The following is a 14,330-nucleotide window of genomic DNA, read 5'->3' as shown; positions in this document are numbered from 1 at the left end:
TCCTTCTCTTCCACATCCTTCCCTTCCACATCCTTCTCTTCCTCATCCTTCCCTTCCACATCCTTCCCTTCCACATCCTTCCTCATCCTTCTCTTCCTCATCCTTCCCTTCCACATCCTTCCATTCCCTGGCTCTGGGATAGGCAATCCCAGGTTGCCTCGAGGTTACCTGTGCTGGGCTGGGGGGTGGAGGTGCTCCTCCACTTTCTTTTCTTTTCTTTTCCTGCCTTCAAACAAACAAACAAAAAGGCCTTGGAGTTTCCCTGCTGCTGTAGATTCCTTATCTTTTAAATCTCATTGCATCAGCTGCTAAGGCAGCTTCCTCAACGCCCCCTCAAGCTGCAATCAAATTCAGCTGGGCCAGAGGGGATATTTTTTTTCTGGTTAGCTCACAGGTTCTTTCCTCTGCAGCCATTTCAAAGCAGTTTCAGTAATTAAAATTGACTGGCTGGATTTGGACAGTATTTCCCTGAATCCCTCTGTGTCCAGCTGGGAGCTTGCTTTCTGCCCAGAGATGTGACAGCCAGGAGTGCTAAGAGAAAAAAGAAAAAAATCTGTATTTTAGCTTTGCCTATTCTTGTTTTACCTCTGCATGAGCAATATTTAATGTGGAACAACGAATGTATCTCAGTTATTGTCCAGCTGTGTGAGAGAAACTGGATAAACTCGCTCAGTTTTATGTTTCTTGGTGATTTCAGACTGATTTCTTGAAAGGCAGCTCAAGTCCTCCAGCATCTCCTTATGGGTTAACGTGAGTTCTGCCTTTTTGAAAAAAGTTTGGTCAGATGTTATCATTCTCCTTTTGCAGTGCACAAGGAGATAACAATTAGATGCACTTCCTTTTAATGAGGGTCTGGGTCTTGGCACGTGTTTTACAAGGAGTTTAAGAAGACAGGAAACTCCTATAACAGGAAGACCATTAAAGTTTGTCTTCTGTTAATAATACCAGCTTAGTGGACAAAATTACTTTTAAGAGCTCATTAAGATTAAAACGTCTTCATACCTTTCTCAGATTTCTATGGTACTTAACAGTAAATTGTTAATGTTTTTTAACACTGCAAAACAGGATTTTCTGGCTTTTTTGGCTTTGTTTTGTTTTGTGTTTTGTTTTTTTGGTTTGTGGGGGGGTTTTGTGTTTGGTTGTTTTTTTTTTTTGTTTTGTTTTTTTTTTGTTTTTTTTTTTGTTTTCTGGCTTTTTAGGAGAGAATGTTCATGAAGTTTTAGGGAATAGTACTGAACAGATGGGTGTGCATTTTGATCTAAGGATGATGCACAAGAGGCTGTTTAACAGGTGAAAAATGTCAAAAGACTGGCACAGCAATGCCTGGGTAGTGACTAGATTAAGTTTTGGAATTCAAAAGCACCAAGAAAAAGCCCTCAACTTTTTGGCTCAGTATTTAATTATTTGCATTTTTTCACATTTAAGATATCAGCTAGGAAGAGCTGGAATCTTCTGGCAAGAACAGCAGCTTCCTGTATAGTTCAATCAAGGCAGAAAAATTCAGCCAGCAAATGCAGAGCACAAGATGAACTAACACTGTGTAAGTTATTGTGGCAATCTGATCCATCAGAATCCATCATCTGCTTTCACTGTGGAGAGAATGGAGCAGCAGGGACATACACAGAAAGTGTTTTAGCAGCCTGAGAGCACAATATGAATGTTGAATTGGAGCGTTGGAGATTCGGGCCAAGCATTAATGGCAGCACTTGACTGCTGCAGTGTGCTGAGCAGAGAGCAGATCCATGGAGAGGCTTGGAGCTGCAGGGTGAGGAGGATCCAGGTGCAGTGTTTGCTCTCTCTGAGGCAGCCTGTGCTGGGTTTCCTCCCTGTGAGTCTGTGCCAGGCTGGCAGGCTCCTCCTCCTGCTTGGACAAAGCCCCTGTGCTCCAGCAGCAGCTGCAGGTGCTGTCCTGGGGATATTCCACTCCCAGTGCTGCTGAGCCCTGTGGATGCCAGGCTGCGGGAAAAGCGAGGAGCTGCTGCTCTCAGCACACTCCCTGCTTTTGGGAGAGAGCTGGACGTCACAGAATGGGTTGGGTTGGAAGGAACTTTAATGATCATGCAGTTCCCACCCCCTCCCACGGGCAGGGACACCTTCCTCTAGACCAGGTTGCTCCAGCCCGGCCTTGGACACTCCCAGGGATCCAGGGGCAGCCACAGCTTCTCTGGGCACCCTGTGCCAGGGCCTCCCCACCCTCACAGGGAAGAATTTTTTTCCAAATACCTAACCTAGACCTACCCTCTTCCAGTTGCAGCCTATGAGGAATTTCCTGGGACAGAGCTCACTGTGAGCAGGTGTGGCCTGCCTGTTGTGTGTCTGTGTTTGCAGTGAAGAGGTTCCATCAGAGGGATGTGCTGTGGCTGCTGGAACTGCTGCTGGAGCTCCTTAAGGACACTCACCAGCCCACCTGGATGGAGGTTTGGAGTTTGGGACTGCCCATGGGAGCCCTGCTAGTAGGTCCCTGCTGGAATTAGCACTAAACTGAATCTGGTTCATTACAGCCCACAAAGGGCCCTGCTTGTATCTGTTGGCTTAAACTGATGAAAAATATCCTGATTGACCCATCTGATTCCTGCTGCCTGTCCTGGGTGAAGAGCTCCCTCCCCTGCAGAAGAGCAGAGGGCAGTGCCTGTGGCAGGAGTGCTTTACTGTGCAGCAAATCCTGTGCAGCGCCAAGGAAGCACTCCTGGGGCAGAACACGGCCGTGCAGGGACGCTGAAGATCTGCCTGTCCCCTTTCCTTGCCAGCCAAAGCCGGGCAGCACTGCCTGCTGGTGGCAAGGCGGTGTTTTCCTGCTGCAGGTGAGACTCTGCTGAAGGGCTGCCATGGCAGCACCGTGTTTATTAAAGGATCACACTTCTTCCACAGCACAGCTTCCTGTTCAAGAGCACAGAAGTTTGTGCAGAGCAGACAGATGGCCTCAGATCAGCTTCTGCTGCAAATGACTACTTGAATCTTAGGTACGAGGCATGATTCAAACCTGACTGCTGGGGGTGCCAGGAAAATAAATGATAGCTGCCAGGGCTGCAGTCTGTTGCCCAGCTAATTCCCAAAATCAGACTCTTGCTACTGAGAGCTGACAGCAGGGTTCAGAGATGACAAATGATCAGAAAATAACACAGTCTGTGCAGGCCTTTGGTCTGATCTCTGTCCAAGCCCGAAGAGTCAGCACTGGCCCTCTGCAAATGCTGCTCTTTGGTCCCAGAAGATACAGGTCACACATGGAATTTATGATTAATCCTCATTGTTAGAGCATGAATCTTCAGCAAAGGATAATGACTTTAATTAGTTCTCAGTGTTTTGTACTGTCTGTGGAGTTTACCTGTTTACCTTGCTCCCCTGAGACCTGGTCTCTACAGGATCTGTCTGAGGTGGGTGAGGGGACATTTGTACCCCCAGGGCTGGATGCAACATTCAAACCAGTCTGACATTATCAAGTATGGGCCAGGAAACCTTAATATCAGTGCTAGTACTTGGGCTGAAACTGTGTCAAGGGCCGTTTGATACTCTATTTAATGTTTCTAACTTTCTTGGGTTCATTTAAGTGTTTAGGAACTGGCTGTTTGCTTTTTTTGTTACAACACAGGTAATGGATACAACCTCTCATTTCTGAATTAGGCCTAAAAGCTCCCATTGCCCAGGACGTTTCGAAGCTCACCCCTTTTACTTGTTTGTTAAATCTTCATTTTATTGAGCTTATCTCTGCACACACCTGGTTCCTTACCCCGCCTCAGAAATAAACCTCGTCATACAAATTCCATCCCTCATTTTACACCTCTCCCAACATAATGCGGCCTCTTGGTCACACGGGTCTCCCTTGGAAGGAAAGAGCGATTTGGAGCAGTTCTTTGCCCAGTTCCTCGTGCCTCCCCCCGGCGCTGAAGTCGGCAGAGAGCTCCCTGAAGGTGATGCAGACGCGGCGGTGCTGGATGTGCCTGCGACGGATGCCGTGCTTCCACCGGTACCGCGCGTCGCCGTGCAGCACCACCAGCGACCTCTGGGGCAAGAGGATGGCCACGCTCACCTCCTTCCCCGGAACCAGCCGTGGGGACGAAAAGCACTCGGTTCCCTCTGCCCCTGAACTTCTGCGCGCTGATGTCTGCGTGGACGGTGCGGGGGGGGTTGATTCCTCCTTACTGGAAATGGGATATAACTGGATGGTGTCCTCTGAATCGCAGGACATGGAGAGCACGGTTGGTGAGAGCAGGTTCAGGCTGACCAGGCGCTCCCCCCAGAGCCACCAGTCATCAAAGTGGGGGTCGATGGCAGAGCCTCTCTCTGGTCTGTAGTCCAGGTTACACTGTTCCACAGGGTGGAAACCACTGAGCACAGCGCAGGCCTTCATCTGTGCCACAATCTTCCTGCTGAAACTCGGCAAGCCAGTAAAGCTGCCAGCTTTCAGCCTTTGTTTCTTGAAGTTCACTTTGGGCCCATAGTCCTGTTGGAAAAGAAGAGGGGGGGAAAAGCTAGTGTAAAGGAAAAATCTAGGACAAGTCTTTTTGGAGAGGCTGTTCCTGCAGAGTTCTGTTCTCATCTCTTCCAGTGACCTGGTTGCCAGGTTGCAAAAGGACTCAGTGAATCTACATTAATCTCTCTGGATTTGTAAAGCAAAACTAAATCTGAAAACCCATTTCTTTCCCTTGGAGATTGTGTGAACTTTATTGCTTGAACACACACCATTAAATACTGATTGTTGTAACCATCATGTGTTTTAGCAAGAAGTTAATTTTAATTACAGGTAATTCTTGCCATTGATTTCAGGAAAAGCTTTCAAAGGAAAACACTTAATGAAACATCTCAATATTTTGGGTTTTAATTGAAAACAGCTTTCCTTTTCCAGAGGGATCTAAGATCAGATGTGCTTCCAAAGTCCAACCTGTTTCTTTCGGCCAGACTGAGATGGTTTCCAGTCATCTCGATCCATCAGTTCCACTATCTCACACTCTTCATCTTCATTAATGAACTCCTCCACCAGGAACACCCCTGGAAAGGGAAATGCCCAGCCAGCAAATTCCGAGTGCTCATTTCCTTTAGCTAGGCCTGTTGCTGGACAGTAAGTGAAATTATCTTCTCCCTGTGGAAATATCAGCAGGAAAGGAAAAAAAAAGCAATAAGATATTTCCATCATGTACCCCCGCAACCTTGCTATTGCAGCATGAAAACTGCACAGTATTCTTGCAGACAAGAGGAATTTTACAGCTGCTTTTGGGGAACAACGATTCCCTGCTCTTTTTTTCCAAGCTGCAGCATCAATGTGCTGCTTGCTTGAAGCCCCTTTTTTTTCCTAGTGATGTCTTTATCCTGGAAAGGCAGGGAAGAACCGATGATCCTCAGAGCCACGGGTATAAGGAGATTAATGGTGGGTATTGCTGCAGAGATATGGTTTGTCATAGCAATAAATGTTGAACGAGGAAAGTTGATGAAAATCGCGCAGGCCACAAGGCTGAGCTGTAACAAATGAATGCGAACGTAACACGCGAGGCTCAGGTGAGCTCCCACTCGGCTTCTGAGCGTTATCGAGGCGAACAATTCCCAACACCCGGGGGCGGCCGCCGGGGGGGGCTCTGCCTTGTCCCCGTGCCGTGACCCTGCGGGCCCGGGCTCCCGGTGCCGCTGCGGGCACGGGGGTCCCGCGGCCGCCCCGCCCCGAGGGGCCCCGGCCGGCGGCCCCGGCGGCCCCCGGCTCCTCCCGCCAGCCCCGCCCCGCCGCCCGCCCCCTCCCCGGTACCTGCGGGGGCGGAGCGGCCGGCGCGGGCCCCTCGCAGAGCAGGCAGGAGCGGATCCCCTTGCAGCCACAGCCCGGCCCTCCGCCGCCGCCCGCCGCCTGCATCCCGCCGGCTGCGCCCAGGGCACAGCCCCCCGCTCACCCGCTCCTCCTCCCGCCCTTCCGTCCTCCCCGGCTCCTCTTCCTCCGCCCCGGCCGCTCGCAGGTGAGGGCAGCGGGGCCGGGCGCAGGCCGCGCGGTCGGGCAGCGGGGATGGAAGGGGGGGGTGCGGGCGGACTCGCGCTCCCAGCAGCCCCCGCGGCGCGCCCGGGCTCGGCGCCGCTGTTCGGCGCCGCGGGGGTCGCTGGGAGTTGTAGGCGCGGCGCCCGCCCCGCGGGGGCGCCTCGGGCCGCGGCCGGCGCCGGTCCCCCGCGGTGCTCGGTGTCCGGAGGTGGCGGTGACGGGCGAGGCCTCGGCCGGGGCCGCACCTGCCCCGCCCGGCCCGGCCCGGCCCTGCCCACGGGCGGAGCCGCGGCCTGCGGCCGCAGCCGGGGATAGCCCGCGGCCCGGAGGCCGCCCGGCGTGTGCGGCCGGCCCGGCAGCCGTGGCCTTGTCACCGCCGCGGCATCGCGTCCGGGCAGCGCCGGCCGTGCCGGGCAGGGCAGCTCCCCGCGAACACCTTCAGGTCAGGGGGATGCCCGGCCGTGGGGCTGCATCCCGAGAGCTGCGGCGGGCAGGAGGGGCCGGCTCCCGGTGCGACAGCCCCGGCGTTCGGCAGCCCCCGCGGTGCCCGATGTACCCCGTGCAGCATGCCCCGGTGCTGTGCATGGGACACGCCGTGTCTGGCCTTCCCCGCGGCTCCTGCCCTGTCACACCTGTGTCACTGTGCCAAAGACAGGGCCATGGGAGCGTCCAGTCACCGGTGTCACATTTTTATTGTAGACGCAGGATGTGAGGGAAGTTTGCTTGGACAAGCCTGGCCCCGTGCTTTGGCTCTCAGGGAGGGCTCTGTCGTTTGAAGGGTCAAATCCCAAAGAGCTGCTGTCTGAGCTGGTTTTCAGTCCAGCTCTTTGTGCTCGTATACAGTATTTCAGTGTAGGCAATATTGTGCCCCTTGCTCAGCGCACAATGTTGCAGATGCTGTAGGTGTGTGCTGCTGCTGAAACCAAGCCCAAGGACAGCTCCGTGCCCCGTGTGCCCCTCACGATGTGCTGGAATGGCATTTGGGCAGCCCTGATCTAACACAGAAAGACAGGAGCGAGCCTGGCCTTGGAGCTCTGTTCTCTTTTATTTCCCTCTCTTGGAATCTGTGTCAGGAAGAGTGGGAAGCCCTGGACCAGTCATTTCGTGGAGCTCTTTTGGCCCTGTCAGCCCTGTTATTCCAAATATCAGCATATCCCTCTGTGTGTGTGTGTCTACTGAAACATCAGTTAATCACCAACAAGACAGAGAACTCTGTTGATTTTTTTTTTCCTTGATGAGGAAATGACGTCCTTGATTGGTGTGTGCTTGAATTTCTGCTGCTTAATTCAGTTTTCCAAAATTTTTTGGGAATTCAGAAGTCGTCAGGCAAGAGTCTGTCCAGCTGGCCAGACCAGTGAGCTCAGTGTCACTTTCTTGGGAGAAAACCATTCACAGCAGGTGTGTTGCCTCTTACTGCTGCTTTTTGTTTGAAAGAGTGTTGGAATTCCTGGAGCAGAGCCCGGGAGAGGCACAAACAGGTACCTGTGATGCTGTCCTGCTCCTGAGTGCCATCACTCATGGGCAGCTTTCACCTGCAGCAGGTCTGTCACTCCAGCAGCCACGGGATGTATCCCTGTTGTTTTGGAGATGGATTGGATCAGCGTGCTGGGAGCCTGTGCCCAATCTAATATTAGTCTCTGCCATGTTCATTTCAGCCAAGTAGAAAAGGTGACTTCCAACACAGCAGCAAAACCAGCAGATAACCTCATGAAAATTTTTTCCCTCCCTTGGAGCTGTTGAAAGGTTTCCTCTTATTCCCATTTGTTTTATCAAGGTAACCAGAAGACGTCCTACAGCTGACTGATTAGTGGTTCCAGCAGAGAGGTGGAGGTTAAAAATGTCAAAAATTACCACAGAACTCCTTTTGGAAAGAGCAGTTCCAAGATCTACCAGGCTCCGAAAGATCGAGACGCTGAAGTAAGTGCAGACAGCCCCGTGGAAAATTCCAGATGAATTCAACCTGGCAATGTCTTTTTATCTGTGTGTCTTTCTTCCCCTAAACATTTTTTTTTTTAAATTTAAAAGTAGAGAGTATCGAAGCACAGACCTGAGAGGGCATTCCCAGTGCAGGATCAGTGAGCAGTGGTGGCACTGCATTCACTAAAGAAGTTACTGGCAGATGTCACCTTTTTTTGTCATTTCTAGTGTATATTTGCTGCCATACTTTCTGTGAAACTGCTCCAGGCTGGATCAGATTTCCTAACCCCAAGGTACCATCTCTATCCCCAAAGCCCTTGCATTTTTTCTAGCAATCTCTTAACATGAATAAGAGAACTTACCAGAATGAATTTCAGAGGGTTCTTAAAGTATTTTTTGCATCCATTTTCCTCTCCCTCCATCATGTTCCATCTCTTCTATATTCAGTAATCCCACTACCTCAACCATTGCAGAGGGAGAGAATAAACTCTGAATCACTTAAAAACCACTGGAAACAGTTTTGTCACTCAGGCCCTTGACAGAGGTCATTGCAAATATGTGTCCTTCCAAATGTTTAGCACAGAGCTGGCCAATCCAAGTGGCTCAGCTGGCCAATTTCTGGCTGGCACCTTTGTTGTTTTTGTTGCTGATGTCGGGGGTTTGGGTTTCACATGTACTCCTCAAAGTTACTTCTTTCAGTCTGCCTTGTGCTGAAGTAATTCTTTTTAGTGACAAACTCACATGTTTCTCTGAGGAGTATCAGCTGCAGTAATCTGGGTAACAGAGTGGTGGGGAGATGCTTGAAGCTGTGGGATTTTGGAGTGTGGCTTTCACCGTGCAGCTCATACTGTGATGTGTTTCAGAGAGTCTGTTTGGGGAACACCACTGAGTTTTTCCCCAAAAGGACACCACAGTCACAGCCCTGCAGCCAGCTGGATTGCCCTCAACCTGTCATAGCAGCTCTGACTGGCTGGTTACACTTCTGAGATGGCAAGTGAAGGAGAAAGGCTCTTGCTTTCTGGATTTCTCTCATTTATTCACACTTCATTAAAATCTAGAAGCTTATTTTTAACTGGTCATTAGAGAAAGAGATTCTGTTTGTTAAAGGAACCCAGGCTTGTGCCCCCAAGAGATGCTGGCTGCCAGGACTGGAGCTCCCTTTGGAGCTCACCGAAGTGATCTAGCCAAATATAAACGACCCTGCTTATATTATGCAGTTTTCACTTTCTTACAGAGAAGGGATATTTCTTTTCCCCTTACCAATATTGTACCATTTCCCCTTTCAGGACAAAGTTCTTCTGTTTTGATGGCAGTTTTGGGATTTTGTTAGGTGAATTTCTGCATTTACCCATGGTAAAACTCACTATAGCAGCAAAACTTACAAAAAAAAATGGAAAAACACATTTTTTGGTCAAGTTAGTACTTTGAGAACAGCCAGGTATTTGGGGACACACTCTGCACTTGCATGAACTGTGAAATAAGGAATGTGAATGTCCAATAATGAAATAATGACTGCAGTGCCTTCTGTGGACTGGGTAGACTGAGAGTGTAGTGTCTTGAATTGCCACAGCTTGTCTGGTTGGATCAACATTGCACAGGAATAAAATACCAAACCTTGTAGAGGTGTGGTAATTTTTTTAATATAAAATAAGAACTTTTCTAGTGATTTACTGCTCCCAGCCAGCTCAGTAACCCCTAAAAGATTATCTGAATTGCAGGTTAATTGTACTTTGGCAGACCTGAGTCTCTGATGGTGGCTGTTAGCTCAGACACATCACCTGTCCCACAGTGTGCTCCCAATCCAGAATGCTGCCACCAGTGTAGGAAATTCTTAAAAACTTGATAGAAAGTTGATAAGTTGAAAAACATTTATAAAGTATTGTAACTAAGAAATCAGTTAGCTTTTGATAGAATGGTGTTGAGTTTTACACCTCTTGTGTTTTACTATTTATTGAGATTAATAATAGAATAAAATTTTTTTAAACACTTTTTAGTTCTTTAATCTTTATAAAAATTTTAAAACCTAACAAAATGGTGCTTCCATTGTGAGGGAGTGATAACTCAAGAGATAGTTAAGTTAACCCTAAAAAAACCAACACACCAGAAAAAGCAGATTTGGTCAGTTGTACCCAGTGAGTTTTGCTGGACTGAGATGCCAACAGGTGGGACTGCCATGAAATCAGCATTTGTTCCTCCAGTGAGCTACAGATAGTTCATGGGGTTTTTTTTTTGCTTTTTGGTTTTGTTTTCAGCCTGTCCAAGCTGCAGTTGAAGACTGGAGATTTAGACCCGCGCTTGTTTTCCCGCCTGAGGCACCTGCAGAAACTGGATCTCTCTGATAATTTACTGGACAGATTTCCCAACAGCCTAACCCTCCCTGATCTGCGTGTCCTGAACTGCAACAATAACAAGCTGGAAGATGTAACTGCGCTGAAACAGTTCCCCCTGCTCGAGGAGCTGACCTATGAGAACAATGTGTACTTGACAGTGAGTTACCCCCTCCTTTCATTAAACAGAGAGGCAAACAAGCAGCAGTTGTGCAAAGTTCTTATATATTGTTCTTGGGCAGCAAGTGCCAGGGCATTTGAGAAAGCAGCCAGCCCTGTGACATTTAACACTTTGTGCCACTGTTTCTCAATCTGCAGAAATGACTTGCTCAAAGCCACTCAGATATTAAAATCTGTGTCCTAAGCTCCTGATTGTCTAGGCCAAAGTCCTGTCTTAGGTGCCTTATCAGGTACAGTACCTCATGCTCATACTAAAAATGTTCATGGTGTAAAATACAGGAATGACTGTGTAGAGATGTCCTTACAGAAACACAGAATCACAGATTGGTTTGGATTGGAAGGGACCTTAATGCTCATCTTGTTCCACCCCCTGCCTTGGGCAGGGACACCTTCCATTAGACCAGGTTGCTCAGAGCCCCATCCAGTCTGGTCTTAAACACTCCCAGGGACCCAGGGGCAGCCACAGCTTCTCTGGGCAACGTGTGCCAGTGCATCACCACCCCACAGTAAATATTTTTCCTGATATCTAATGCTAGTTTTATTTCCTAACATCTGTGTTCGTTTTAGTGCCCTTTATGCTCTGGAAAAGCAGACTGGGTCCTCAGATGAGAGTTTAAACTTGGTGATTAGTCTGGTTTAGGTTTTGACTTTTCCCAAGAGGATCTGGTGACTGCACAAGTCAAACATCCAAAACTGATTTTACTTGTGCTGTAAACTGGCATCAGCCACTCACCATCCCCACGTGCTTATTTGCTGTTGCACACTGTTGGTATGTGTGTGGTGTATGGTGAAATATCTGACCCAAGGAATTCCTGCTGGAATTCCTCGACTGGAGGTAGGACAGGCCTTCCCCTGTGTTAGAGTTCAGGGCTGTGAACAGAGCTCCCAGCCTTGCACTCAGGCCCAGCAGATGAGCAGTTACACAGCACCCACCTCGTGCTGGATGTTAGCACTGCCTGAGGGCTGGGCAGCTCTGTCTGCAGTTTAGGATCCCAACTCATAGAGAACATTAATTCACACCTAAAATGTGAAATTCAAGATGAAAATCCTGAGGAGATTTTATGAAATCACTTTTCCTTACTAAATATGTCATTCTCATATAGGCTGTATTTTAATCAAGGACTAAAGGTAAAGCATGTACCACGTGTACAGATTTTGCGACTCCAGTGTTTTCTCTTTCTAGCTCAATGATGACTATAAAGTAATGTTTCTTTTGCAAAATCTTCGTCTGCTCAATGGCAAGGACATAACCAAACTGGCCAACCACGTGAGGCGTGCCAACAGCCATAAGCTCACCAGCAAGGTAAGATGTGGGGTATTTCCTTAACCTCTAAACACCTCAAAAATAACTAAATCATGTGCTCAGTGTAGCGACAGCGCTGCAAACGAGCTTCAAGTGGTTTGCAATACCTGTGGTGTGATCTGAGCCCAGCCTGCAGAATGGGCCACCCAGGAAATGTCTTACAGCTGCTTTCTCTGCCACTGCTGGCATCTGCTCTACCTGCTCTGTGCAGGCAATTTGCCTTTGGTTTAAGTGACAGGAGCAGGGCCAAGCGGGTCTGGGTCTGATCCTGTAGTTTTTCAGGTCACTCTGATCATCATTCAGGAATGGGAGAAGCCTGGTTCTGCCAGAACAGCTGCAAACACCTCCCCATCTAATTTAAGTTACTGTCCAGGCCCCAAAAATGGGGAGCACAAAACCAGGCTCTGGATAATCCTGCTTTTTCCAGCAGCATTCACCAGAAACAAGGATTTGTTCTTTCTTACTTCAGTATGAATGTTTAGAACTCTATTTTCACTCATTTGTCTACACAATTTAGCTCCTGACAGATTGTCCCCACAAGGCATCATTGTGATCTTGAGCAAAATTATTGTTCAATTATGAAAAAGGTTTGATTGGCTGGCTGTTCTTGTGCATTACTGCTCTTACCATTTGTATCCTAGTTAATTGATCTTCTTAATTCCTTTTGTGTAGCAGTGGGGGAAAACTCAGATCCTGGAAATTGGGATAAGTTGTGCTGAGCATTGTCTGCATAAAACCTTGGAACCTCAGAGGGTCTCTGTGAGAGCTGCTCAGCCTCTTGTCCCAGACTGCTGATCATGGCTGTTTAACGAGACACCAAACACTCCCCTGTGCTGTTCTTTTTGTGGTGTCTCTGCCCTCATGCCTTTTCCTGATGTTATTTGTAGCTGCCTGCCCAGTTCTTAGTCCTGTGTCAATGTAAAAATGTCTGTTGGGTCCAATTGCTGATGGATGTGTTACTGCCCACCAGAAACTCCAACGGGAAGCTGTGCTGGCAGGTGAGCATCCTGTAGGTCAGCAGCCTTTTGGAGTCCAGGTGTCTCTCTAAATGGTCCATGGGTCCAGTGTCTGCTGAGCCACACTCACTCCAGCTTGGTACGGAGGAACTGACTTTCTCCTTAGCTGAAGTCATTTGAACATGAATAAATAAATAAAAGTGATTCCATCACGTAGGGTGCAGCACTCAGGGTTGGCCGCTTCTTAAATGCTTTCACAAGTTTTCTTGTGCTTTTCTGTTGAGTAAACTCAGTCTTTCTGCCTAGGTTACTGCTCACTGGAAAAAATTCTTCCGTGACCAGCTCCCTGAGAAACACACAGCTGAGCAGGTGAAGTCCATCAAGAAAAACTTCCTGAAGTCAGTACAGACCAATGTGGTGTATGGGCCCAGCTCACTCAGTGAGTTCACCCGCTGGCGGGTAGGTCACACCCCACACCCTGCTGTTCTCCAGGCAAGGCCCCTGCTCCTGCTTCTGCATGGGCTGCATTAAAGCACTCCATGGCTTTGGGGGCTCTTGCTGACGAGTGGTATAATTTTTCTATTTCTTCACTGCTTTGTAAAGCAGTTACCAGGACTAAATGCGCACCAAGTTGAAATGGCTGTCATTAAATATTATTTTTTATTCATAAGCAATAATGATACTTGTTCTCGTTAATCAGACTGCAGTATCCTTAATACTTAATTATTTGCAAATTAGTTTAATAGTAACTTTTATTCTTGATGGAAGAGTAAAGATAATGACAGAAGTGTAGTTACCATTTAGTTTGTAACATTTATTTGTTTGTTCATACATACAATTGAGACTTCCATCTCTCCTTTGACTTGTTTTATTGTTGTGCTGTTGTTTCCACAGCTGTGTACTCTGAATGCCCGTGACAAAGTGAAGTTCTTGGGTTATGTAATGTCACCTGGGGACTCCTCCACCACTTGTGAAATTCACACAGAATAGTGGGAGCAGATATTAAAAACTCAGCAAAGCAGCTCTTTGTGCCATGACACATCAGAGCTTGACATGCTGTGGCTTTTTTGTTGTCGTCTTTATTTTTTTTAACATATCTACATGTTTGCTTCTCAGGTGAAAATGATTGCAGAAGAGTTTCTGGCAAACTCACTAGGTCTGGAGTTAAACTCTGATACTGAACCAGAGGAAAAGACAGATGAGAATGAGGAAGAAAGCACAGAAAGCCCCAGGGAAGCTGCAGAAGACGTGGCTCAGGTAGGTGATTTTTCCAGTTACATTAGCAATGTTCTTTCTGTTTCCTGGGAATTCAGCAGCTCTTGTCACTTCACATTTATGACCCATTGGTAACCACAGGGGCAGTCTCAGGCTCCAGCCTGTATCCAACAGCTCAGGGCTCTTCTTTACAGCCAGATTGAAGCTTTCCCAGAAATGTGAAGGTCAAGTTGCTCCCTGAGAGAGCTTCCATTCTCATAGGGGACCAAAAACATTTCATGAGTGCAGTCCTACTCACTCCACCTCTCTTCTAGGAAGAGATATTTTAATTAGAGACCTGGGCTGATGTCTGGCCAGGCTCTGCTGGTGTTTGCCTGCTTGGAAATGGCTGCAGACTGAACCCCTATGGTCCATAGGCCAGATTTGTTTTTCCACATTGTATGTAAATTGAAATAACTGAGACAGGGAAAGGGAGCTGGAAAGGA

The 14,330-nt window shown here is 48.2% G+C and overlaps 2 protein-coding genes across 3 annotated transcripts in view; one reads left to right on the top strand and one right to left on the bottom strand.

Moving 5' to 3' along the window:
• Window positions 1-3,667: 3,667 nt before the first annotated feature.
• Window positions 3,668-6,156, bottom strand: ALKBH4 (alkB homolog 4, lysine demethylase). The gene is made up of 3 exons (XM_038158133.1): window positions 5,729-6,156; window positions 4,877-5,074; window positions 3,668-4,438 (listed from the first exon to the last, which is right to left on the bottom strand). Exons 1-3 carry the CDS (start codon window positions 5,828-5,830, stop codon window positions 3,803-3,805), a joined length of 936 nt encoding a protein of 311 aa, XP_038014061.1. The 5' UTR covers window positions 5,831-6,156; the 3' UTR covers window positions 3,668-3,802.
• Window positions 5,861-14,330, top strand: part of LRWD1 (leucine rich repeats and WD repeat domain containing 1) — a 16,647-nt gene continuing 8,177 nt past the window's right edge. Inside the window, exons 1-6 of one of the 2 annotated variants that reach the window (XM_038158131.1) lie at window positions 5,861-5,930; window positions 7,722-7,864; window positions 10,117-10,351; window positions 11,555-11,674; window positions 12,937-13,089; window positions 13,747-13,887. In XM_038158131.1, coding sequence (XP_038014059.1) covers window positions 7,785-7,864; window positions 10,117-10,351; window positions 11,555-11,674; window positions 12,937-13,089; window positions 13,747-13,887 — 729 coding nt within the window. In that variant the 5' untranslated portion in view covers window positions 5,861-5,930; window positions 7,722-7,784. Of the gene's footprint in view, window positions 5,931-6,237; window positions 6,390-7,721; window positions 7,865-10,116; window positions 10,352-11,554; window positions 11,675-12,936; window positions 13,090-13,746; window positions 13,888-14,330 lie in introns of those variants that run through there. The other variant, XM_038158130.1, reaches the window with a different exon arrangement.

This window comes from Motacilla alba, chromosome 19 (assembly GCF_015832195.1).
Source record: "Motacilla alba alba isolate MOTALB_02 chromosome 19, Motacilla_alba_V1.0_pri, whole genome shotgun sequence".
In the NCBI taxonomy this organism is placed as follows: domain Eukaryota; kingdom Metazoa; phylum Chordata; class Aves; order Passeriformes; family Motacillidae; genus Motacilla; species Motacilla alba.
The sequence above is the reverse complement of the archived record's forward strand: the minus strand, read 5'-3'. Positions and strand labels throughout refer to the sequence as shown.